Source organism: Arachis duranensis, chromosome 10 (assembly GCF_000817695.3).
Source record: "Arachis duranensis cultivar V14167 chromosome 10, aradu.V14167.gnm2.J7QH, whole genome shotgun sequence".
Taxonomy (NCBI): Eukaryota; Viridiplantae; Streptophyta; class Magnoliopsida; order Fabales; family Fabaceae; genus Arachis; species Arachis duranensis.
Genome location: NC_029781.3, coordinates 1,056,546 through 1,081,600, shown reverse-complemented (window position 1 = coordinate 1,081,600; position 25,055 = coordinate 1,056,546). Strand labels below are relative to the sequence as shown.

The following is a 25,055-nucleotide window of genomic DNA, read 5'->3' as shown; positions in this document are numbered from 1 at the left end:
CTTTGACATTTTTAACTTAACTTGAACTATCTAACAAAAAAAAAACAAAAATAATTGCATATATATTATTTTCTTAAAAAAAAATATTAAACCTATTGAGCAATAACAAATAATTTTAGAAACACAAATATATAATAACCAAAAATAAAGTTATTGATTTACCTGATTATTTTTTGTTCCAAGTCTCACAAAAAAATAATTCTATTGAGTTTTGTCCTCACTTCAATCTTTGAACACTGTCCATTATAAAAATAAATAAATTAATTATTTTAAATAAATAATGTAAATAATACTTGACATTGTCATTAACTTAAAAAAAATTGAAATATACCTCTTTGAATCTTTGTTGTGCATTCAATGGTTAATATTTTGTTGTTCACTTCTCTTCAATGGTTTTTCTTCATATGTCTTGTTTTGGTATGGAAAGAAAATTAAAATGAGAAGAGTAGAAGACCAAAAGTTTGGGAATCACTAAAAGAGAGAGAAAAGTGACCCTATGCCTATGATAGTTTGAAATAAATATTTGAAAAATGTACTAGGGTTACTTTAATTAATAGTATGGGCTTGGGCTAGTATAATAGAACCATTTTTATTAATTATTAGAATGGGCTATTTGTTAACAAGAGCAACAATAATTCAAATATCTAATACATAATGCAGTTTTTAGTTTTTTTAATTTATAAAATTTTGTAAGTTATATTTTTTTTAATATTATATATAAAAAAAATTAATATTATTAATTATTACTATTTACTATTTTTTTAAAAAAAATTTGGGGGGACCATGGCCACCTTACGTGCCCCGTGGATCCGCCACTGGGTACGTACGTAGATTGAAGTTGATAGCGACGAGAACTTCATTGATTCTCATAACGTGAAGTGTTAGATACATTTAATCATAGCTCTAGTTCCTAGTTTTTTGTTTTCTTCCCCTTGAAAGGTGTTTCACGTTTCAACGAATGCAAGGAGAGCCTAATTTGAGGTTTACTGTTGGCACCATTAGGTACCTTTAGCCAAATTAGGGTACTAGGAACATGTAGGATAAAGCTAATAAGCTTAGAGTTGAGTGTAGGATTGTGTTGTGTAATTGCATTGTCTTCAATAATAGCTATTTGCATATAAACAAAATAATAAATATTTAGGATATCAAACACAAATTTTTAAATAAAAAATAAAAAGTAAGTATATATTATTAAGGGTGAATATTATCATACTTTCTCTAAAGTAACATGTAAGTTACTCTCTTTTATGTGTCACATTTTAATTTGATGTTTATTTTAATACATTTGTTATATATTTATTAAAATATTAATTTAAAATTTTTTTATATTAACTAAATTCTAAGCTAAAATATTGATGTGACAAATTAAAAATAAAAACATAAATTAGTGTCATTGTAAAAATTTTCAATTTGAAAAATTTATCATATCAAATAGATCTTTAAATTTAGAAATTTATTCTATATATTTAATTTGGTTTCGAATTATATAAAAAAAAAGAAAAATTGAAACACTTTATATCTTGTTTTTTTAAAATTAATGTAGTTAGTTTGCAATTATTTTTTATGAAGGTCTGAATTTTTATTTAATTTTTGTTAGAAATAAGAGATTTTGTGTGAAAAATAAAAGAGTAATATATAACATTATTCTTTAAATATTTTGTTAAATTTTTAACAAATTTAAATGACCCGAAATTAATTTTTTATTTTTTATTTTAAGATATATAAAATGTTGATAGGAAAGTTATATCTAAAATGATAAAAGAATAAATATTTACAGAATACACAAAAACTCGATGTACAAATTCAGTAATTTCTGTATTATTGTTTTGATGGCCAATACCATGTTGTGGGACTTTTTTCTTGGTAAGGAATGGTGACCAGGTAGGGCACTATCTATACCAATAATATAAATACTAATAAAATATAGGGTTGGCAAACCAACAAACCTTACCCCACCTTATTACTTGTATTTATAGTTGGGGATGATATATTCATTCTTAGCTTGTCAATCATATGATATTGTTTTACCACCTTATTAATATTAATATTAATAAAATCGTTTTTACTACTCAAATAAACACGATTGTTATTATTTTTGTTTCTTGGGGACTCAGTCAGTCACAGCATGACTAATAAAAGAAGGTTAGTTGTAATAATAACCTTTGTTTGAACAATTATACATGCAAATTTAATTTACGATGAGAAATTTGGCAACGCAATATTGAAAAGACTTGCATTATGACTATGACTTATTTAGCTTTAACCCTATATATGTATGTACGAGTTGTATTGTATTAATTCTCACAAAATTATCATTCTTACGTTAATTTGTTGGCTGGCCAATAGTCACTTTTATTCGTAATAATATTACGAAAATATATTTTTTTTTAAAATAATGATTCACTTTATTTTGACGGTATAGATTATACATGGTACAAAGTATTTATAAAATTAAACTATTTTTATAATAAAATTTGTAGGTTGACAAAAATTTCTAACTAAAAAGATTAAAGTATCTATAGATAAAAAAATCAAATAATAAAATTTTTAATTATTATTTTTATATGAAAAAGTCTATTTTTTATTAATAATTGATTTTAACATTCGTTATCTAAAATTTAAAACAATCTAACGTGTATAATTTTACATTTAATTATGTGTTAAGTCTGTTGCACAAATATAGAAATAATTAATTTTTATACTTGTTATTTAAAAATAATATATTTTCTCTTTCTATGTATATAAAAATATAATTAGATATTAGCATAAAAAAGTTATACTGATAGTTATAAAATTAACTCAAAATTAATTTTTTTTAAAACAATTGAATCTTGATTCTAACTTTTAATTATAACATTAGTATTCTCTCCAAATTATATGTAATAAATATTTGAAAAAAGAAAAATAAAAATATAGATTAAAAAGATAAGGGTAAAAATTTAAAACTAAATAAAAAATTAAAAAATCATGTATATCATAATAATATTTTTTATTTGAATTATATTATTTTGTTAATTTTATTTTTTATAGAACAAAAAGATAGAACAAATAGAAAATGAGAGAAAAGAGAGAGAAAAATAAAAATTAAAAATGAGAGTAAGAGTGAGAATTTGTTAATTTTGGAAGAAAAAGTTTTATTTTAATTGTAAAAAAATATCGGATGACATATTATGATTTGTCAAATTACTAATACAAAATGTAAATTATATATAGAGTAAAAATAGTTGAGAGAAATAGAAAAATAGAAGAGGTAGATGAGAGAATTTAGGAAGGGAGTTTATAAATTTAAAAAAAATATTTTCTCTCAATTTTAATAAGAGAGCGTCATGTGAAACATTTGATTATTAAATTAGATAATAATATATGATACATAATATAAGTATATTTCAATGTCAATTTTAATTTTAATACAATTAAAGAATATTATGTTGCATATTTTGATTGTCAAATTAGTAATTAGTCATTGATATTGATAATGATATATAAAATAGATAGAGTGGTTGAAGGAATGAGAGAAATAGAGAAAGGAAGAGGGAGGAGGGGAGAACTTTTTAATTTTGGAGAGAAATATTTGATTTCAATTGCAATGAAGGAGCGACATGTAGCACATTTTGATTGTAAAATTGTGAATTCAACCTCTCAGTTAGGTGAAAATTCATCAATATCATTAGAAAACACCTCTGAAAACTTACAAACAACCGGAATTTGCTCAAGACTCTGGTCATCCCCCGAAACACCCACCGTTAACAGCATGATACCCTGGCACTAATAACCAGAACAGTTCACTGTCATGGAGTTCAAATAGTAGCTATTCGCCACAACCGGCCCTTCCATGTCCTCCCGGCATAATAAAGTATACTGATTTCTCAGAACAGTCGAGCAAAGCATGATTTTTAGATAACTAGTCCAATCCTAGAATGAGATCCAGACCAGTTATCAGTAAACATATCAAGTCATGAACGAAATCACGTTGTTGTACTCGAAACGGAACTTGTGGACATCTTAACCTAGTCACCATAGATTCATGAGTAGCATTATACAACTTTAAATCATAACCCAAGACTACTATTTTCAACACTAATTCATTAGCCTTCTCAAACAAAGCACTTAAAACTTTACTGGCTATCTCACAGTTACCTCTAATCAGTGTCTCTGATCCCTCAGCACCTGGTGCAGAAGTGGTGTAAACTCTCTCCGACTGCTGTACTCTACCGGTCTCATACTTCTTCTTCTCTGGATAATTCTTGGCCAAGTGCCCAGGCTGTCAGCAAACGTAGCATACCCCCGTTCCAAATCTGCATGGGACTCCAGGATGGTACTTCCCGCACCTCTGACAGCTTAAATCCTCCTGTGGCTGCTTTCTAAACCCCCTTCCTTGATTGGCATTGTTATTCGGTCTCTTAAAACTGCCTTTACCCTGATTAGGTTGCTGAATAAATCTCCCAACGCTTAAAGTTCCTTCCTCTTGGTGCAAAATTCTTTCCTAAAGTTTTCTGAAAAGGCATCCTCATGCTTCCCTTTTTTCACTGCGACTTTTCTCACACATTCTTCCGCCACTCAGCTCTTATTTACGAGTTCGAAAAAGACTCTGATTTCCATTGGTGCAACGAAACTCAGAATATCGTTTCGAAGGCTTCCCTCATACTTGATACATTTCCATTCAACAAAATCCTCGGGAGCTCCTTGACAAATTAGCGGAACATTTCCTCAAACCTATTCGTATACTCCGCGATGGTCATCTGACCTTGTTTCAATTGCAGCAATTCAAGTTTTTTGGCGTTTCTGACCGAACTGGAAAAATACTTCTTGTAGAACTCTATTCGGAACAATTCCCAAAAAATCATGACATCATCTGGCAGCAGGATATGTCGTGTTCCCTACCACCAATACTGAGTCTCACCTTGCAGCTGATAAGTTTCAAATTCAACCCATTGTTCCTCAAAAATCTGCTGAGCCTGCAGTGCCCTCTCCATAGCCTAAATCCAATTGTCTGTTTCAGTAGGGTTTGAGGTTCCCCTAAAAGTCGGAGGATGAACTTTTAAAAATGTGGCAAGTGTCATAAGGCCTTATTTACCATTATTATTCCTATGATTACCATTGTTTATTTGATTACCCAGTGCCTCGACTGTCGCCTGCATGGCCACAGCCATATTTTCCAAGACAATCATAAAATCTACAGGGTCATTTTCTATCGATCCAAAATTAGCATTGTCTATTCTATCTCTGCTTCGCCTGCGACCGCGTTTGCAAGTCGACATCTGATTCTATACACACTAGATTTAAGATTAATTTTAATAGATTAATTTTCAGTTTCATTAAATAATAGATTGAAGATTAATTTTAATAATGCAGCATGCACGTGCAATGTAAAGTGTTTTATTCACAGAGTATATTAACTGCCAACAGTTTGTACCGAGAGGTTCTAGTTTGAGGAAAGTCTCGTTTCAATTTCAATTTAGGACATGCATATGCATTTGAGTTTATCCTAGCTTTATATTAATAGTGTATAAATAGAAGATTGATTAAAGTAATTTTTGTTGGTAAAATTTACGTGCAGTGTGTCTATATAAAATTAATATTTAAGAATTTTTAAATAATTTAATAATTTTAACTAAATTATCATTTAATAATTATTAACTATTAATTTTATATAAAATAACTGTCTGTAAATTTTTATTTTTTAATTTTTATTGTAAACCAACAAAACCTACAAAATAAAAAATATCTTATAATTTAAAAAATTTAGGAACTAATAACTAATAAATAAAAGAATTTAACCTAACACATGTTCTAAATCTTCAGGCCACATGTTAAATTTATAAATTAAAAAAATTTATTAAAAATATAAAAATTTAAATTTTTGATATATTTATTTTATATTTATTAAATAAACATATTTAAATTTTTTTACTAATAATAAACTTAGAGCAAATTTTAGTTAAATTCTAAATAAAAATAAAATATTAAAGTGAGCACTAAGCCTAATGTAGTTGGTAAACGCAAGTCTACAATATGGGCTTTGACGATTATTAGGGAAGGTTTATGGGCTGGCATTGGTTTGGGCTTTAGGGTCCAATTTCAGAGGGGTTGGATTAGGGTTTACGAGGGGGAAGAACGAAGACATATACACATTGCATTCATTTTGGTTCCTTTGCGGCTTCTCCTCTTTCTCACTGCACCCATTGCTGCTTTGAAGTTGGAACCATGGTATGCCAATTTCACTTTCTCTAATTATCCTGTTTAATGAATTGTTAGGTTTTTGCAAATTAGGTACTCAGAGTTGTTTAAACACTATTGCATCGTTGATTGGTTATGGTTTATAATCACTAATCATGTGTATATAAAGTTGTGTTCTTGAATGTTAATTTTGCAATGGTGTGTGATTGAGCTTATTTGTGTGTAAAAAGCCGAAGCAAATACATGAGATAAAGGATTTCCTTCTAACAGCAAGAAGGAAGGACGCAAGGTCAGTGAAGATAAAGAGGAGCAGAGATGTTGTTAAGTTCAAGGTCAGGTGCTCCAAGTACCTCTACACTCTCTGTGTCTTTGATCCTGAAAAAGCTGATAAATTGAAGCAATCTCTCCCTCCTGGTAAGAGAGATGATTATAATACTCAGTTAAAATGAATGTTTTTTTTTTTTATTTAATGACATTTTGTCTTATAAAGTTGTTGGTATTTTCAGGTTTGAGTGTGCAAGACCTGTAAAGGTGTTGAACAAGTGTTTGTTTGAGAGGCTTTTGATGTTTGTTTTCATTATATTCTGATAAACATTGGGATATTTGTGAGTTAGTTGGTCTTCCTATTTAGATAGTCGTCCTATATAAGAATAGAACATGGTTGTTTACTTTTTTTTTTTTTCATTGTTATGAATGCATATTGTTTTCTGTCTAATGGAAGATGTCTACTCTGTCAAACTAAATATGGAGGAATTCATAGCCTTTTTCTGAATTTTTGGCTGGTGTTCTTTTCTCAGTATAGTTACAAGTTACAACTTACAGGTATCAAGTTACTATGCTCAAGAGTGCAATCATATAAATCTTCTAAGCAATAGCGCAAAAATTGAAGTTCACTAATTGTTGATTCTCATTCATTTAACGTTGCTCTCTTATTTCTGTGATGTCAACTTCTTTAGTTCTCGGTAGACAAACATATGAACCAATAGATACAAAATTCAAGAAATTTAGAGAGCCCAAATATTAAGTAATTCAAAATATTGCATGGTTTGGTGAAAGCAAATGTTTCATTTTGAAAAGAACAATAAATTTTCTGCTTGTAAACTCGAGAAATGGGTGCCCTCTATCAATAGTCTAGCCATTCATGAATGTGGCCGAAAAATACATACAGAAACTGAAGCAATTTTGGCGAGTAGTGTTGTAATTTCATTTTCATCCTCAGAATGTCACAACAAACCACAGCAAATGTAATTGGAGGAGGGTATTCTTCCAGATTGGCGTATGTATTCTCCTTTTGCTGCGATTCTTGCTGCTTCTCGATTCTTTCTAGCTTCAGCTGCTGCGAGTTTTTCCTCTGTTCTTTGTCTCAGCATAGCAATCTTTTTCACCGCCTTTGCCCGAGCTTGAGCTTTCATTTGCTCAACTTTGGCCTATAATATGTTAAGAACTCAGTCAGTGGTAAATTTACTACACAAATCAATTGAATGTCATTAGTCTTGGATCAAATCTATGATCTGTGCTAAGTAGTTTTAGTACCTCGATTCTTCTCATTTCTGCTTCTAATTTTGCCTTTTGTTGACTTTCCCATGCTTGAATTTTTATGTCCTCGCGCTTGTATCTGCAAATTGAAACATGTTAACATCAAAAGGAAGAGCATGGTTTAATTTATTTAAAAGAAAAATGTTGTTTTTACTTTAGTCCATAGACAATGTGAATAATGAAGAAACCTTGCAGTATATCTAGATTTCTCAGCTTGCTCCCATGAAGCTGCGCGTTTTTGGAATTCGATTCTGCTGCGTTCTTCTTTATTCAAGTCCCAAGAAGATGTTTTCTTCTTAACCTTTTCATCATGGCTTGCCCATGCAGCAATGTTCATCTTACCAAGCTGCACACCAAGGGCTTCAATCTCTTTCCTTGTCTTAAGCTTCAGTTCTTCTTCAGACAGCTTTTTTTCAGTGTTTTCAACTGGAGACGGAGGATTCGCGCCCCTCCTAGGAGTTGAAGGCATTGATGGTGCTGGACTAAGTACCGGAGTTATTGAACCAATTGGAGTAGAAGTTCGCGAAGGTCCCTGACTTGTCGTGGGGGTCATTTCAGTTCCCATGTCTCTCATTGCAACAGATCTTATCCCAGGAACGGCTTCATCATAATTTATAAGGATATAGTTAGTTAATGTTCCTAACTAATCATTGAGCATTGTAAAAAAAATGAATCCTATTTATGTTCTTCTATGATCAATCATATCCTAATTCCATGAAAATAGTCAAGTATGCTGACAAATTTTGATGTAAAATAATTCATATGACATTGGGTGCAATGAGATCTTCTACATACCTGTCTTATCATCTGCTTCCTTTAAACCTTTGGTTTCTGGAAAAGATTCCACTACTGGAACATGAACTCGTTCTGTTTCTGCCACTTTGGCTTTTGGTAGCTTATTATCAAAATAATCAGAATCTGGTGCAACCTTGATCATACTAGTTGTGAAGCGATTCACTTGGTTCTGTAAAGCATTCTTTTTTGTGTAACCAGCTTGAATATTTTGCCTATTCATTATCCATTTCTCTGCATCATTCCACTTGGATGGAATAGGCCTTAATAGGAACCTTGTTGCAGGATTGTTCACTGGTCTCTCTTTATGGAACTCGAAACTTGATGAGCTAGCACTACTATCGCACTCAATGTTTTCATCGTCTGTTGTTTTCGCTAGGGGAATTATTGTACCTGACTTACCATTATCAGCATTTTGAGAATGCTGCATTTTTATGAGGTCCATGTTACCATAACAAGTCTGGTTATTCTGGTGCACCATTGCATCACTTGACAGCTTTAACGGTGGAACCTCTAAGCTTGAAGATGTAACTGAGAAACATGATTTAATTAGTTCCAAATATGAAAATCCTAATATTCTAGACATATGACTTATCTTTGTCTCAAAAAACTCATAATTCAAAGCATAAAAATGTAAAAGAACTACTATGCTAGGATAAGCATGAAAAACTCAGCTCCTACAATCATAAACTAGAAATGTGGACCAACCATTGGGATAAATTCTGCAAAATTGCATATTTGAAATGAAAATGTAATGTTGAGAGAGTAAGAGAGAGAGAAATGCAAATGTAGACCTTCATCAAGAAGGTTGTTAGTCTCTGAGGCAAGTAAGCTGTTCTTCACAAACTCAGCATCATCATGCTTTGAAGGGGAAGTTCTGGTTGAGTTACAGTTGGATCCATCTTTCTTCTTAAGATGATGAGGCCCTGTAAGCTTCATCCTTAGTTTACTAGGAGAAATCATTCCACTCTGCATTTATGCAAAGCAATGAACCCTCATTAAACACCTATAACTCCAATGAAAAGTTTTCAAAGCACAATCCAACTTCAACAAAGAAAACCAGTACTAGTTGTTCAGTCTCTTCTCACCACAATGTCCACCTCCACATATTTCAATTCAGAATTACATTTTCCACAGAAGAAAAAACAAGTGTAATTGAGATTGAACTAAGCACTATTCTTTCTGCCCCACACAGCCAACAACTAGTTTGGACAATGCATGGCTTCAAGTTACTTTTACTGTTAAAAGTAGAGAAAAAAAATAAAACCAAAAGCAGAATTTTCAAACCATGTTAACAACTTTACTTGGAGGGAATCAGTGTAACTATTAACAAAGTCTTGTAAGCAAACAGAAGCAATGACTGTTCTGAAATTCACCCTGATAAAACCACACACACACACGTAGACACACACAAATATAGACAATATCACCACAAAAACAAACAAAAAAAAGTTTCAAATTTTATGAACAAAACCAACAAGCTTGAATAATACCCCACAAGATCAACCACTGCATTAAATACAAAAAGTTCAACAGTTGAAGGGAACATTAACATTGGCTTATTGAACATATCACATCAGAGGTAGCAACAAAATAGCATTTACCTGAACTTTGCCAATCCTCTCATACTCCATTGTATATAGTATTCTTTCAATTTCAAGTCTCAGTCCAACTTGCAAAGCTAGTTCAGCAAGAAAAACAAGTGTGTATCAATGCAGCATGTGAGTGAGTGACAACACAAAAATGTAACAGGATAGCAATGTGTGTGTGAATTTTGAGGTTGCTTGCTGTGGATGTTATGTTTTGTATCTGATCCAAGTATGTTCTTCCACCACGTGGGGGCCCACTTAATGTGTTGAAAGATCTGTCATGTGTGTGGGGACACACACTGTTGTTTTGAATGCTCTTCTTGTTGGGTTGTGTGTCCCTATCTATAGTCTCATTCCAACCCAGAAATTCATTAACATGAAATAAAGTTAATATGATTAACTTATGGATTTAATAGACAGAAAATGCAATTATGTTCAGTTTTCTCAGCTATTACTTATCGTTTACATTCTTTAAGTTTCATTAACTGATTATAGTATTGCACATTATTACATGTTATGTTTCTGACTCCTTTAACATCTCATATTCAATGAAGGGAAAGAAACAAAAATGAGATCATTGAGATTTGAAGCAATAGATAAGGAAATGATTTTGGTCAGAGTGTTTGGAACAGTGTCAGTGGGTAATGGCAATGATGAAAAGTTTGATTTTCAATTTCCTCTGCTAGTAACTGCATGAGCAGGTTGGTCATAATCCTTGATCAAACACAAAAACTTGCTACAAAAAGAAGTGGTAATAAATTTGCAAAGAAAAGTACTTTATGAACCGAAACTTCAACTTACATTTTGGAGCAGCAACTCTACTAGCATTAATGTTATTATTATAGCATTTTTAAAGTTCCAGTCATAGCAATAATTACTCTAGCAGATGAAACTTTTATGCACTTTAATTAAAAAAATATGGTAAGTTGTTATTATAATGGATAGTTTAATAGTTATCACTAAAGTTCGTTTTAAACAAAAAAGAAAAAGAAAAAAATTGAGACCCTTTTAGTAAAAGTAATTAAAGATTTTCTTCTACGCTATGATGCACAGACACGGAACACGACACGACATGAGACACGCCGATACGCGTATTTTAAAATCTGACATGACACAGGGACATATATACATATAAAATATAAAGTATTTGTTATATAAATTGTAATAATATTTTGATATTTTATTGATATTAAAATTTTTAATTTTTTTTAATGTCTTATTTGAGTTATATCAAGTATTTAAAATATTATTTGTTTTAATAAATAATAATATATACTATATATAAATTTATTTTAAAAATATATATTAAGAATAAGACTGAATACGATGATACATGATGGTATTTAGGTGTGTCTAGGTGTGTCTGAAGAATAATTTTTTATTTTTCAATAAGACACGGATGAATCCAGTAGACACGCGTGTCAGACAAGTGTCGATGAGTGTCGTGTCCGACACGTCCGTGCTTCATAGCTTCTACCATAAACATGTTAAAAAGCCTCTCTTATTTTCTTGGGATAGTTTAAAACAAACCTTTAAACCTGAAAATATACTAAAAAAGTTGCAACTTTAAAAAGAGATTTGTGTGAGTGTAATGACCTTGATGCAAGAAATTGCACAGGACAGAATAAAAGATCTTTTTTTTTTTTCAAATTAAAACTACATGTTTGACTGGAAGAACACGCAGCAGTTGTTGCTTTCTGATATTATCACCCTTTGCATGCTTCTCCTTTTTTCAAATCTTTGAAAAAATTAAGTTGTTTTGGTGTGGAATTTTGTTTCCATGTGTTATTTTTCCCCCTACTCCCCTTTGGTCAGGCAATAAGGTTTAATTAGATTTGTTTTTGAAGTCAATGATGGTTTTGTCACGCTTATTGATACCAATTTTTAAAAGTCACATTATTACAATCACATTCAAGAGATGGCACAACTATTCAATACAAATAATGTAAGTAATAAAGTATGTAACCAATGCTTCAAATTTAAATATGGTTGAGATTGGTTAAGCATTGGCGGTTTTAGAAGCTTCAATTACAATTACAAACTGAAATAATGCTCCATTTTTATAATATTATTTATTGCCTTTTTGTTTTGGAAATAAATATAAAACTAGAGTGAGACCCGTGCAATGTGCAAATAAATTTTAAATTTATTTATTTTTAAAAAAGACATAGGTTATTTATATTAGAGTTATACAAAATTGCATTTTTCTTTTTTTTTCATTTTTGGATTTGCATTAATGGCTACACTTTGTCTTTTTTTGTTTGTAAATAATAATAAAAAATGAATGAGAATGAAAAACATAAAAAAATATTTTATATTAATTTTAAGAAATTTTTGACAATTAGTATGAGAGATTAAGAAATGAAGAGTAGTAAACGTGTATAAGTTGTAGAATTTAAATACTTATAACTGAAATTTTTTATAATTATTATTATTATGACACTTTTAATGTATGTTTATTGCATTTAATTAGTACTTGATGTTTCAATTGAATAATAATAGATAAGAGTTTTTTGTTTTAATTTTTTTAAAACATTTTACTAAATAGTGATCGGTTGATTTTTATCTTTTACCAAGTCATTAAAATTGCTGATGTAGTATCATTAACAAAGAAAAAATGGCTTAAATTTATTGTGGAGAGAATTAGTATCAACTTTTATATATTATAAATAGATAAATAGATAGATATTGATTAGTTGACTTAGATTCAATATTTCGAATTTCTTTGGGCCCCGTGTATAGTTGTTGGGTTGTATTTTGATTTTTTGGTCATGAAAGACTAACAATGAAAGTAGTACTAGGCTTTGAAAATCCAGATAAGGACAATTGAAGTTGGCAAAGTACAATTCATAACTCATTATAACTTAGAAAAGTACACAGAAGACAACACACCCCATTAAGGAAGCAACAAACTTCATTGTTGTGTTGCATATATAATTACAATGAATTTCAAGAGAAAATATGAATATTTTCAAAATGAAAAATGAAGTATCCAGTTGTTCTTCTTACAGGTCAAGGTATTTATTTAGGTTTATCTCAAAATTTATGCAAAAATATTATAAAATTATTATTTTCTTAAAAAAAATTATCATCTGAAATGATGTGATAATATAAGATTTTGTAGCATCGCTAATTTACAAGATATATGTATTAAAATTGCAATTGAAGGTCTTAAATCGCTACTTAGGTAGCACTCCGTTCACATGCATAGTTTATTTATACGTTAATGTTAAAGAGATAAAAAAAAATAATAAGAACTTGTCTCATTAGCATTCATTAATTGTTGCAGTAATGAATAAATGTTAAATAAAACAAGTTCGGCTAATTTTGGCTAAATTTTTTATTACCAAACATGTCCGTTATGAAAAATTGAAAATTGAAAATCATAACTAAATGCTTAATAGTATCATTATTAGTCCGCAAAAGACTATATAGTAGCTATCTCTAATCTGAAATTTGATTTTGCTAAATCAATGTACAACATTTACAAAACAATAAATGGAAAAGAAAGAAAAAAAAAGAAAAACAAAATAATGTTGGCAGAGGAGGATGGTTCAAATCTTTTACACCACTCTCAATTCTACAGAACCTGCTTTTGCATGTTTTCTTTACCATTCTGAAACATTTGATGGGGTGAAACATAGGAATGTTTAACCAAGTTGTCAGCATCACTAACATACACTACTCTAAAGATATCATACTTCATCTCTAAAGAGAAACGTTCAAGATATGGCATCATCCAATTTCTATGGTCAGAATTGAGAATATATGAGTAACAAAAATGGAGAGACTTCCACACATGCATGCACACCACTCCTGGCCTGCTCTGTGCTTTCAAGCAAAGGCCTGCTGTCGCGCCTTCTATCTTGTCGAATCGAGACCTGAAAATTGCAAGGACAGCATAGCAAAGATCATTGAGGTCACCACTAGTGGTGGCTGCTGAATGAATGGAAATTATGTCCCCATTGGAGAATTTAGCAGTTGAAGATCCATCTCTTGATTCTCCGGCGTATGCTTCAAGAAAGGTGTATTCAATTAATGTAGTCATGCTTGATATGTTGTTTATCATTGATTTCTGTTAAACAAAAAGATAATTTGAACTTGAGTGAAGAGGAAAATTTTCAGCCTACATTCTTTGATGAGTGTAATATGATAATAGTAAGGGTAGTGTACTCTTTTCCAAACAATAGATAAAGAAAGAAAAGGAGTATTAAGGGCTTCTTTGGGTGAGCTTTTAAGAAAAGATCTTTTTTCGAGTTATCTTTTTTTAAAAGATCTTATAGAGAAGTAAAAGTAATTTTATATTTGGATATCTCATGTAAAAATGTCTTTTTATCTATCAATTATGTTTGGGTATAACAATATAAAAGTACTTTTTTGTTTATTTATTACATGAAAAACATATTTTTTTTTAAGAAAAAAAGATATTTTAAAAAAAAATGTAAATTACAGTTTCTCAAAAAAGATTTTTTTTATTTTACTAGTGCTTTTATTTTTACTACTAGAAATTTGCTAAACACATTAAAAAATAAAAAAAGATCTTTTTTCATTGAAAAAATATCTTTTTTTAACGAAATAATGGTGCTCAAACATGCACTAAGAAGAAATTTGATTTTCCATAGAGCTCAATGAATAACAAGGTTGGATATATTAAAACATTTCAGGGTTCTGTTTAGATGTTTATTTTCTAAGAGTTGGTTGTGTTCATTTTAACTGTTCTGTTTTTAGTCCCTTAAAAGGGTTCTCTGATCTTGATAATTAAAACAAAATAAAATCTTTCCATACACCTCTCACCAAGTAAACTCTTCTCATACAAATCTGAATTTAATTATTGAGGGGCTAAACTTACAAGGGTTGCGATAAGCTGTTCTTTTTCCTTGTTGGACCTCTTCTGCCATGCACCATACCATATGATCTGATCATAAGCCACAAAATATTCAGCAAAGTTCAGCTTATTGCATACATAAATAAAATAAGAAAGAAATGTAAGTGCATTAAATGATCAATGAAACGAGCAATCAAGTGAGATAACATAAGATAAGAAAACGCCATATCCAACTCAAAACCTTAAAGTGTCAAGTTAATAATGGGTATCTCATCTTATAAACTCCTCACTCTTCCTTATTTTCTTTGATGTGAGACTAACTTTAACACTCCTCACACTTGCAACATTAACAAAAACAATGACAGCAGTGTTTCTCCTGAACTTAACTAAATTACAAGATCAAATTGGCTCCAATGAAACTCTTATTCTTAGGGATTAGAATAGGATGAACCAAATTTTCAAAAATCAGAGTTATTATTGGAAAGAAGGGAATAACAAATAAGATAAATCATATTGTTTTAGAAACACTTATTAAAAATGAATGAACTAAACAGATTCAAAAGTTTGAAAAGCTATATGTGTGTGTGTGTGTGAATTGTTGGCAGATTCAACCATTACAGATGGTAAAGTACCATGGAGCAATGGAACTTGAAGCTGTCATTCACTGAAAAAAACAAAAACAGCTCCAAAGTAAAATCTTCATCTTGTGTCCAAAACCTACGTGGAAAACAAAACTGATAATAAGAAAAATACTATAACATCATTTTGGGATATATATGCAGCACAATCCAATAGAAGAATTTAATGGGGTTTCCATAAACTAACTAGTCAGCAGAGTTTTTACTTTTTACACACACAAAATAAAGAAAAACTGAAGATTGATTGATAAAGGAGAGTTACTAGTATGGATGAAGTTAGTTACCATGTTTCCATGGATGCTCCTAAAGATAGAGGTTTGAAGACAACCAAGGGTGTGAGTACTCAAGGAGAAGTGTTTGAGGACATGAACAACAGCTTCATCATCAACCACCACAAAGGTTGGCTTGAAAACAAAGAAGCTAACATCCAAGTTGTTCTTATTGTTGTTCAAAGGCACACAACAACATGCCATGATGCTCTTTACTCTCTTAGTCTCTCTACTTTGTTTTTTCTTGTATTCTGATTAATTTTCTTGATCTTCAAGTTCCAAATAAATCCCTTCTTCTCAAGCAAACTCGAAGCTTCCATCAACAATGAATGAATAGCAATAAGGTCTAAGGTTGGTTTCTAGAATGGTTCCAAATTTTGACTGGAGGAATTCAACTCAGCTGCTTGTTTCCTTCTAATTGGTCTTCTGTTGTTCCTTCTAAATGGACTAACATTAAAGTAATAAAGAGGAATCACAATGCAACTACAAGATTAACTACTTCAACTTGTTCACACCTATTCCACTGTAAAATAATAGTAAGCCTTTACATCAACGAAATTTCTAAGATATTTGTTATATCTAATCTGATTTAATCATGTTAAGTGTATACCAAAATCAACTGCTAGTATAAAATATATATTGAAATACAAATACACAATATATTAGTAGACGATTTTAGTCTACAAATAACACTTTTGAATCTAATTATATATAATGGAGATTTACAAAAGTTTTGGTATACAATTCTTTTTTCTAGAATACTCTTTGTTCAATAATTTTTAAGATTTGAATTTAAAACGAAAAATTTACCATATTGACTAACTTTATATTTATTATTTTGTATATATTTAATAAATAAAAAAGTGAATTACTAAATATTTTGATACGCACGTAGTAGCTTTTGTTAGGTATACAATGACTTTTGTAAATAATGTGAACAATGGGCTCTAAAATTGACTAAATAAAGTTAAAAAATACTCCACTCCTAAATTACCTCTTAAATCCTAACATTAGGATAACAATCCGCACACATAGTGAATTGAACATCCAACCATTGTTAATTGTGTATGAGTAAATCTAATCAAAAATAATCATCCAATTAAAAATAATCAACATAATCATCTGCATACCTATTGAATTGAACATATCGATTATTTGCATTATTTAGTATTCTCATTATTTCCCTATACTTTTCCTAATAATATTTTCCTAATAATATTTGATGCTTTGACCGATTCAACCGCTGTCGCCTTTATATAGTGTCCTTGTGAAAATATAGACAGAAGAAGTGATGAACCAATTAAATATTAGCAGGTCAAATCAATTTGCATGTTTTAATTGGACTACGTGACATGAATTCTAGCCGTGCAAACTACGTCCTTCCTCAATTTATCATTAACTTGGCATTGCTAAGGACAAGATATCTACAGGAATCGCAAAAACAAAGTTCCATTTTATGTCTCATCCCATAGTGGAAAGCTGATTTTGATATTTCAAAGTTTGTGAAAACTGAAAAGCAATTTGGCATCCTTACGCGTATCTACAGTGTGTAACTTTGCAAGACGATTAAATAACAACAAATCGATACACGCGTTAAAAATTTTATTCTTTTCAGAAATGAAGCTTCCTTTTAGTCTTTACTCGTTACTCTCTTTCAACTAAATGTTACTACTAAAGGAAGTAAAAAAATAAATATAATTTAGGTTTTAGAGTCTTTAAAAGAAAACACACAATGTAATACAAGTAATTCCAATAGATAAGCCCAAATGCCTCAGCAACAGCCTTCAGATTAGTAACAGCAAAAAGAATACTACAATACGGATGGTTCCCTATGCACTTGATTCAATTCAAGGAGTTGATTACAAAATTGTTACTAATTCTGCTCAGGATTTTAATTATAATTCGGGACTTCCATCACAATAAGTTATCCTCAGCAAGTCCGGAAATGGCATCTCTAGTAATGATGTCGATTCCTTAGGGACTTGTACAAACTCGGGATACTCTTAAAAAATATTAAGTTGAAATTGAATCTAATTCTGATTTAACAGTATGCTGTATGCCTGTATCTGTATATGTTGTCTCATGCTTTACCCTGCAAGAATATGGTAGCATATAATATTAGAGCACTGCTATTTATTTAAAGTCAATATGGCTACAGCTAAAGGAATTCAAGAGGATAGGGAATTGCATTACATGTTTGTTTGTAGTAGTCATACATTATCGGTTCCTAAACGTGTAATAGAGCTATTGTTCAAATAAGGATTTCCTTGTTTTTCATCGAAAATTACTTAGGAACAACAAAATGTAGGACCAGTGAATGAAATGGAATGCATGCATTTACTACACCTTACCTCGTGAATGTATTTGCGTTTAAAGGATGGAAGTGATTCCAAAGTGACTTTTGATTAACCAATCTAAAGAGTTCTTCACATTTTCTACCTACTCCGGTACTCCCTTTCTATCTTCTTCAACAGACACAACCTGGATGTCATCTACTCTCCACAATTTATAAGGGGAAGTTTTAGAAACTTAAAAGGCAATTATACCCCCAGGAATGAAATCATTTTGGCAGGCACATACATCCCAAGAAAGGTGACATATCAGAGACAGATGCATGGCACTGATCATAGTGAACATCTCATATCCTAGTTCGATATGTACTGATCTAGATGAGCAAAACGGAGATTCAGATTCACAAGCATTATTACCTCATAAGTTTATGGGGACTTTCAAGCCATCATGAGCAAGCTGCACTGGAATTCCCTCCCTAATCACAAAAATAGAGGATTCAACTATATTAATTGCTAAAATTCACAACATACCTTATAGTACAAAGATATATAGTTGAACTGCATTTACTTGGTCCTGTTACTGTCAGACTGTCCGGTAATATTACTTGTATAAGTTGCATTTGAAACATTTAATGATTTAATATTCAACTTCTTCATAAATGGATAAGACATGTACCTTCTGGACCAATCTTTCAAAAACTCATTGTCCTTGTGGTGATCAAATTCGTGAGTCATTCCAATCAACAGGGTTTGCTTTGGACATAACCTCTTGACAGTTTCAAGAGTCTATAAAATTCCACCAATTAATAAGCATTTCACCACAGGGAGATACAATGTGTAACTGTAAACATCATTTCATAAAATGCAAAACAAACCTGTGGAAAACAAAGGTGAACATTGTGTGATCCAGTCTGCAAAAACAGAGATTAACATAAGAAGGGAGATGTCTATGACCGAGAAAATAATATATACTTAAAATTAAGTGTGGGATTGACAAACATGCATGAAAAAAAAATTCTGAATTAGAAAAGGATCAGAGAAGGCATTATTCCAAATAACCAATCATGCAACTCGATGCTAATGATAAAAAAAATCCAATAAGCAGATCTTGCTCGCCTATACAATTGAAAATAGAAGTACTGACCCTATACAAACAATCCAATATAAGAAGATCCAACTGCCCAGCTCCACTTTTTGATATGACTGTAAAAAGAAGATTCATTGCTTGAAGTTAGGTGTCAAAAAGCAGAACATACTACAGGATCTTATTTTGAACTGAAAAACTTTTTCACAATCTAAGTAACAACATTGATAAAACAGAAACGATCTCTCCGCATACATATATAGTCTTATAGTCCAACTTTGTGAGATAGTACAGAAGATAATTCAAAACGCACCATGCTCTGTACTAGCTGGAAACCGTGAAACATCTGATATATAAGCCACCTTGTTTTTCTCACCAAAAAGAAAGCCCAAACAGATGTAATCCTCTCCATGCATAACCTAAACCCACAGACAAAATAGCTAAGTGGTAAAATAAAAGTATTTTTTCTTGTTCTTACCTTTAAAGACAAAGATTGCAGCCACTTACTGGCAAAGGAGTGAATTTCAAGCCTGATACATAAAAGGGTTTATTGATATCATCAGCGATAATGTTCCAGGCAAGCTGGGCTACTCTACGTATTTCTTGTCCTTCCTTTGGTTTCTTCGGAATCAAATATGGAAACTTCTCTGCTATGCTATTGCAAGATGTAAAACAGTGGATAGTTAGCCCCTCAATTTCTAATTTACAAGAATACTGACTTTAGAGGATCTAGAATAGAGGGGAAGTCCTAGTAATTTAAACTAGATCAGGGATGAAGTGCAAATTAATTTCACGACAGCATGATAAGTTATTATAACTGAAGGTACCTATCCATTGAATGCTGACTCAGGTATATGGGGGTGGGATCAATATCATTTGTGGGACTAAAAGGCTGCACAGCACGTATATCATCCAATCCAAGGACTGCATCAGCATGTTCATGAGTCAAAATGATCTGCAGCTCAAGCAAGAACTGAATTTCATTCTGAGACTATGAAATTGAGGCCAATAAAAATTTCAAAGATATAATACAAATTTCACATACTAACTCTGATTCATATTGATTTCACATAAAAACAATAGTAAATCCATAGACTTGAAATAAATGGCAGGACCATTAACTCACAGAATCTATTCTCGGTATCCGATGGGAAACAAACCATCTAAGTACTGCCTCCCTAAATGTCTTCCCAACATCAATCAATATATATTTGTGATTATCATTGCTTTCACAATAATCAATTAGAAGGGATGTATTGCACCTGTAAGAGCCACAAAATACTAAAATGTTATTCTTTCCACAAATGTCATGGCATAAAATCCTAGGAGCAAGAACCCTGATTATCATAGCAATGCGATTCTCAATTTCGGTTTCAATTCGTTTTCCTATAGTTCAAACACTAATGTTTTAACCGTTAATCCGTTCCTGCTAGCTTTCTAACCGTGGTTGCTTAAAAAGCTCGAAAATGGAGAGAGAGAAATGAGAGGAAAAGTAACCTGTAATTAGGGTTACGCTCGAGAGGGATAGATAATGACTGAACACAGACGGAGCAGGGAGGATCTGAAGGGCGGATCAGGCACATTACGTTGGGAACCATGCTGGAACAGCCGGTTCCCATGAAGATCAATGCAGATTCCGACGGAGCGGCGGTTGCGTGAGTGTTTTCGGAGGCGGAGCAATTGGAAGTAGCCATTGCGTGACGGCAGATCGAGAAGGAAGAGAAAGAGAGAGAGTTGGCGCGTGGTTGGTAAGAACAATAGAAAGAGGGAAGATTCCGAAGGCGCATATAATACACCAAGATTCCCAACCCGCCAAATTTAGAATTGGGAAGTGGATCATACGTCAATTAAAATATATGATTAGTCATGTAAAGATAAGATACTTTTTTATTTAATTTTTTAAAACACTTACATATCTTTTTTTGATGTTAGACAAAAATTATTTTTTTTAAATTAACTAAATTATTTAATTTTACAATTTTAAAATTAAAAAATATAAAAAGTAGAAACTCACCTGCAGTCAACTTCACATGAAGTTGATAACAAAAATTATGTCTTATAAGTTGATAATTCTATTTATTATTTTTTTTGCCCTTCCTATCACAAGGACCATAAAATACACAATGTCTTATAATTTGATCTAAGTAAGTATAGAGAGACTATGCCATTTGAGTTATAGTTCAATGATAATTAAAAGTGCTTTATTTGTTAAAAATAAGATACTATTGTACATAAAAAAGATATAAGAATTGTTATTTGCTAGAGTTATAAGAAAGGGATAACCAGATATCAGAGATTGATGATTCCTATTATTGAATAACAATACAAAATAGGATTGTAAAAATTTGGGGAATAGCTAAGCACAAATTGGGGCATTCCTCTACATCATCTAATTGCTTAGAGACAAACAAATCACGTGCAAATGACTATGACTTCAATTTGACCTATGTTTAGAGTTTAGACCTCTAAGAAAATATTGCCATTTCTAATGAGTTATGCAAATGGATTTTTAATTAAAAAACAAAATAAGACAAGGCATAATGGAAATTACATTGCAAATGAAGAAAAAGACTTAAGACAAATTACATGCACACTTGATTAAAAATATTTTGTTTTTTCTATATAGTCTCATTTCCAAACAATTTTAATTGGAAATTAAATGCAATCTAAGTACTATCTAGGGTAGAGAAGAAAGTGGAGTGTTATGAAAATGAAGCTTGCAAATTATTAGAAAAGATATGTATAGAAACTAATATTACCCAAAATTAAAGAAATACATAAAAAATGCATAAAGAGTACACAAATAATACATGAAGAACACATAAAAAATACAAAAAATATATTAAAAAAATGTTGTATTCTTTTATAGATGTGCATACTATTTTTTATCAGTGTCTTAATCCCAAATATTGGAGCTGTTAATTCGTAAAATTAAAAGATTTAATTATTTTTTTATTATAGATACTGACATCCATAAAATTAGTATATTTATCATAAAGCTTTCTATATGCACTATGATTTAATTTGTGAATCCAATTTTTTTTAAATAAAAAATTCTTCGTTTATTTATTTATTTTATATATACCACCATTTTATATGAATTTATTCTTTTGGTAAATTTATTATTTTTTTGTGTATAATTGATTTTAATTTTAGCTGATCAAAAATTTTTTGACACATAAATTTGTTGCACCAGTTATAATTATATATGTTTTTTTTGGGAATAGCTAAGCACAAATTGGGGCATTCCTCTACATCATCTAATTGCTTAGAGACAAATAAATCACGTGCAAATGACTATGACTTCAATTTGACCTATGTTTAGAGTTTAGACATCTAAGAAAATATTGTCCTTTCTAAAGAATTATGCAAATGGATTTTTAATTAGAAAACAAAACAAGACAAGGCATAATGGAAATTACATTGCAAATGAAGAAAAAGACTAAGACAAATTACATGGCAATGATGCATGATGTATTAGTCAAACCAAGACTAAGACAAACCAAAAGAGGATATGCATGGATACAGTAAAGTGGTTCATTCAAAAACTAATTAAGCATATTGTGAATATGGATTTGGAAGATGGCAAACAGCTTGCTCCACAAACTCCAGATGCTAAGTGGCTACCTCACCTGCTCCTAGCACGTGGGTCTTGGCTTCTTGCATTTGCCGCCATATCTTAATGAATAAACAAATCTATCCTTGGAAGTTGGAAGTGTTAATGGTGAGCAAGAAAAGGTGGATGATGGTATCCACCGATCCACAGCCATCCAAACCAGAATTCCAAGAGAATGGCAGCTCACAACATTCAATAGATACACTTAGATTAAGGGGGATTAATTATTAGTGTTTATCTATCTTGTGCCTTTAAACACACATGTTAATTTACAAATTAAAATTTTTGTTATTAAAAATATAAAAAATTTAAGTTTTCAATGCATTTATTTTATATTCATTAAATAAAAATATTTAAAACTTTACATATGTTAGCTAAATCCTAATTATTAAAATAAAATCGTTAGCTAATAACAACTATAGTTGACACTCCTACTTGAAGGCTGACTTATCAGTATTGAGTTTGTATGTCTGTATTAGCACTCAGTAGAGGTGATTGTTTGTGAACCCACAACTGAAATTCAACTTATAATAAAAGTGTCATTTCAGCAACCAGATTTTTTTCAATTTTTTAATTCCTGAATTGAAAGTTTCATAGAATTCCAGATTGTTAGATTGTCTGTGTGCTTTGCTATAACGGTTTTTTTTTTTTCTTTTGCCTCTCTCTCTATAAAAAGAGTTAAAGAAAACTGTCATTTTTTACTATGGGTGAAAGTTTTTTTTTCTCTTCTCATGATATTTCTAAAGCATCGGCTTAAAAACTAATTTGTAACAAATTCAAATATTGATATTTGTTTAAATAAATTAATAAACTAATAATGAGACTACTCTAATTGATATTTGTTTAAAATTAGAATTTAAATTTAAAATTTTAAATAAAAAATAATTTAAAAAAATATTAACAAAAAAAATTTACCTGAAATAAGTTCGTATAATATGGAATAAGCTGTTTATATAAATTGGTCTTATTTTACATATTGTATTTTGGTATATATATATAATTGTTTTACATCCGCATTCAAACACATAAGAACATATTAACAAAAATAAATATCTTTTATATTGATCATATGAATGGTCATTTAAGAGTAGAAGATAAATATAATATTATTCGAAATGTGTACTTGTGAGCTAGTGAGTTATTTGTATTTTTATAAAGTTGTTATGTTTGGGGTGATTATAAGTATTTACAAAAAATTACTTTCCAGAGCTTTACCTAATTATTTGGTAACTGTGTTTTAGTGACCTATTTGAATTTGTTTAGTGAGATTTATGGAGAGATTCTTGCGTTAATTTGAATTATCACGTAGTTGTTTGATTTTATAGAATAAATTTGTTAGAAAGCAAACATGTATTTCATGTATTCTTAATGTATAATTTTACCCAAGTTTAATTATAGCCAACAGATCAATAATAATAATAATAATAATAATAATAATAATAAAAATAAAAAATATATAACAAATTCAATATATTATAAGTATTATGTGATTTGTAAAAATATACAAATTTAAACTAGTATGATTTTAATTGATTTTTAATTTAAATTAAATTTAATGAGCTATCCATTTTGATTTAAACCACCTACTGCCTAATCACAACAAAAAACCTACCAGAATAATTTTCCCATCCTTTAAGAATCCTTGTGGTGGAGAAAACATAAAAAGAAGAAACACAGTTGCACCTTTGAAAACCCTATCTGCAATGTATACTTTCTTCAAGGATAAAACTCCGGAAACAAGGGAACAATGCCTTGATTATGTCCTCAATTCAGGGGGCTCTGGGTTCTTGAAGGGCGTAATCGGCGGATCCACCTTCTACTTTTTCAAGTCCCTTTGCAGCTCTCCAACCCATGCTGCTACCGCTTGCCACGCCGTCCTCCTCAATGCACCCCGTGTCGGAGGCAAGTTTGCCGCCTGGTATGCCCTAAATAGTGCCGTCAACTACACCTTGTGTTCTGTTCGTCAGAAAAACGACTCCTGGAACCGCATATCTGCCCCGGCCATCGGCAGCGGGCTGCTCTCTTTGTGCCGCCGCAGTCTCAGAGCCTCCGCATACTTCACCATGTTTGGTGCTCTCATCGGCACAGTACGAGAGGTCGGCTTAATCACGTTGAACAAGTTTGAGGCCGATTGCAGGCTTGAGGGTTTGAGGAAGGCAGTAGCCGAATTTGAGGAAGGTAGTACCTATAGATGCAATGTAGCGGGTCGAAATTGAGGCTTTGACTGATTCAGCATGA

At 31.0% G+C, this 25,055-nt stretch overlaps 5 protein-coding genes across 7 annotated transcripts; 2 read left to right on the top strand and 3 right to left on the bottom strand.

Moving 5' to 3' along the window:
- The first annotated feature begins 6,111 nt into the window (after nucleotides 1-6,111).
- LOC107468184 (60S ribosomal protein L38) lies at nucleotides 6,112-7,091 on the top strand. The gene is made up of 3 exons (XM_016087439.3): nucleotides 6,112-6,207; nucleotides 6,408-6,591; nucleotides 6,684-7,091. Exons 1-3 carry the CDS (start codon nucleotides 6,205-6,207, stop codon nucleotides 6,704-6,706), a joined length of 210 nt encoding a protein of 69 aa, XP_015942925.1. The 5' UTR covers nucleotides 6,112-6,204; the 3' UTR covers nucleotides 6,707-7,091.
- Nucleotides 7,092-7,219: 128 nt separating this feature from the next.
- Nucleotides 7,220-10,254, bottom strand: LOC107468183 (uncharacterized). Its single transcript, XM_016087437.3, has 6 exons — nucleotides 10,110-10,254; nucleotides 9,300-9,474; nucleotides 8,509-9,036; nucleotides 7,902-8,313; nucleotides 7,711-7,792; nucleotides 7,220-7,604 (listed from the first exon to the last, which is right to left on the bottom strand). Exons 1-6 carry the CDS (start codon nucleotides 10,137-10,139, stop codon nucleotides 7,401-7,403), a joined length of 1,431 nt encoding a protein of 476 aa, XP_015942923.1. The 5' UTR covers nucleotides 10,140-10,254; the 3' UTR covers nucleotides 7,220-7,400.
- A 3,223-nt stretch (nucleotides 10,255-13,477) lies between these two features.
- On the bottom strand, nucleotides 13,478-16,203 carry LOC107468127 (uncharacterized). Of its 2 annotated transcripts, XM_016087366.3 has the most exons (4): nucleotides 15,842-15,983; nucleotides 15,552-15,636; nucleotides 14,944-15,009; nucleotides 13,478-14,169 (listed from the first exon to the last, which is right to left on the bottom strand). In XM_016087366.3, exons 1-4 carry the CDS (start codon nucleotides 15,850-15,852, stop codon nucleotides 13,675-13,677), a joined length of 657 nt encoding a protein of 218 aa, XP_015942852.1. In that variant the 5' UTR covers nucleotides 15,853-15,983; the 3' UTR covers nucleotides 13,478-13,674. The 2 variants fall into 2 exon arrangements, with proteins under 2 accessions (XP_015942852.1, XP_015942851.1); XM_016087365.3 differs by lacking the exon at nucleotides 15,552-15,636 and having other exon boundaries at nucleotides 15,842-16,203.
- A 1,300-nt stretch (nucleotides 16,204-17,503) lies between these two features.
- LOC107468126 (putative hydrolase C777.06c) lies at nucleotides 17,504-20,997 on the bottom strand. Of its 2 annotated transcripts, XR_001587954.3 has the most exons (11): nucleotides 20,699-20,997; nucleotides 20,328-20,463; nucleotides 20,029-20,156; nucleotides 19,709-19,856; nucleotides 19,515-19,620; nucleotides 19,262-19,320; nucleotides 18,993-19,028; nucleotides 18,794-18,903; nucleotides 18,535-18,593; nucleotides 18,178-18,318; nucleotides 17,504-17,918 (listed from the first exon to the last, which is right to left on the bottom strand). XR_001587954.3 is itself a non-coding variant. In XM_016087364.3 (10 exons), exons 1-9 carry the CDS (start codon nucleotides 20,986-20,988, stop codon nucleotides 18,536-18,538), a joined length of 1,071 nt encoding a protein of 356 aa, XP_015942850.1. In that variant the 5' UTR covers nucleotides 20,989-20,996; the 3' UTR covers nucleotides 17,504-17,918; nucleotide 18,535. The 2 variants fall into 2 exon arrangements, 1 of the variants encoding a protein (XP_015942850.1); XM_016087364.3 differs by lacking the exon at nucleotides 18,178-18,318 and having other exon boundaries at nucleotides 20,699-20,996.
- A 3,523-nt stretch (nucleotides 20,998-24,520) lies between these two features.
- LOC127742589 (mitochondrial import inner membrane translocase subunit TIM17-3-like) lies at nucleotides 24,521-25,033 on the top strand. Its single transcript, XM_052255232.1, has one exon. The coding sequence runs from the start codon at nucleotides 24,521-24,523 to the stop codon at nucleotides 25,031-25,033; it is 513 nt and encodes a 170-aa protein (XP_052111192.1).
- Nucleotides 25,034-25,055: the final 22 nt, after the last annotated feature.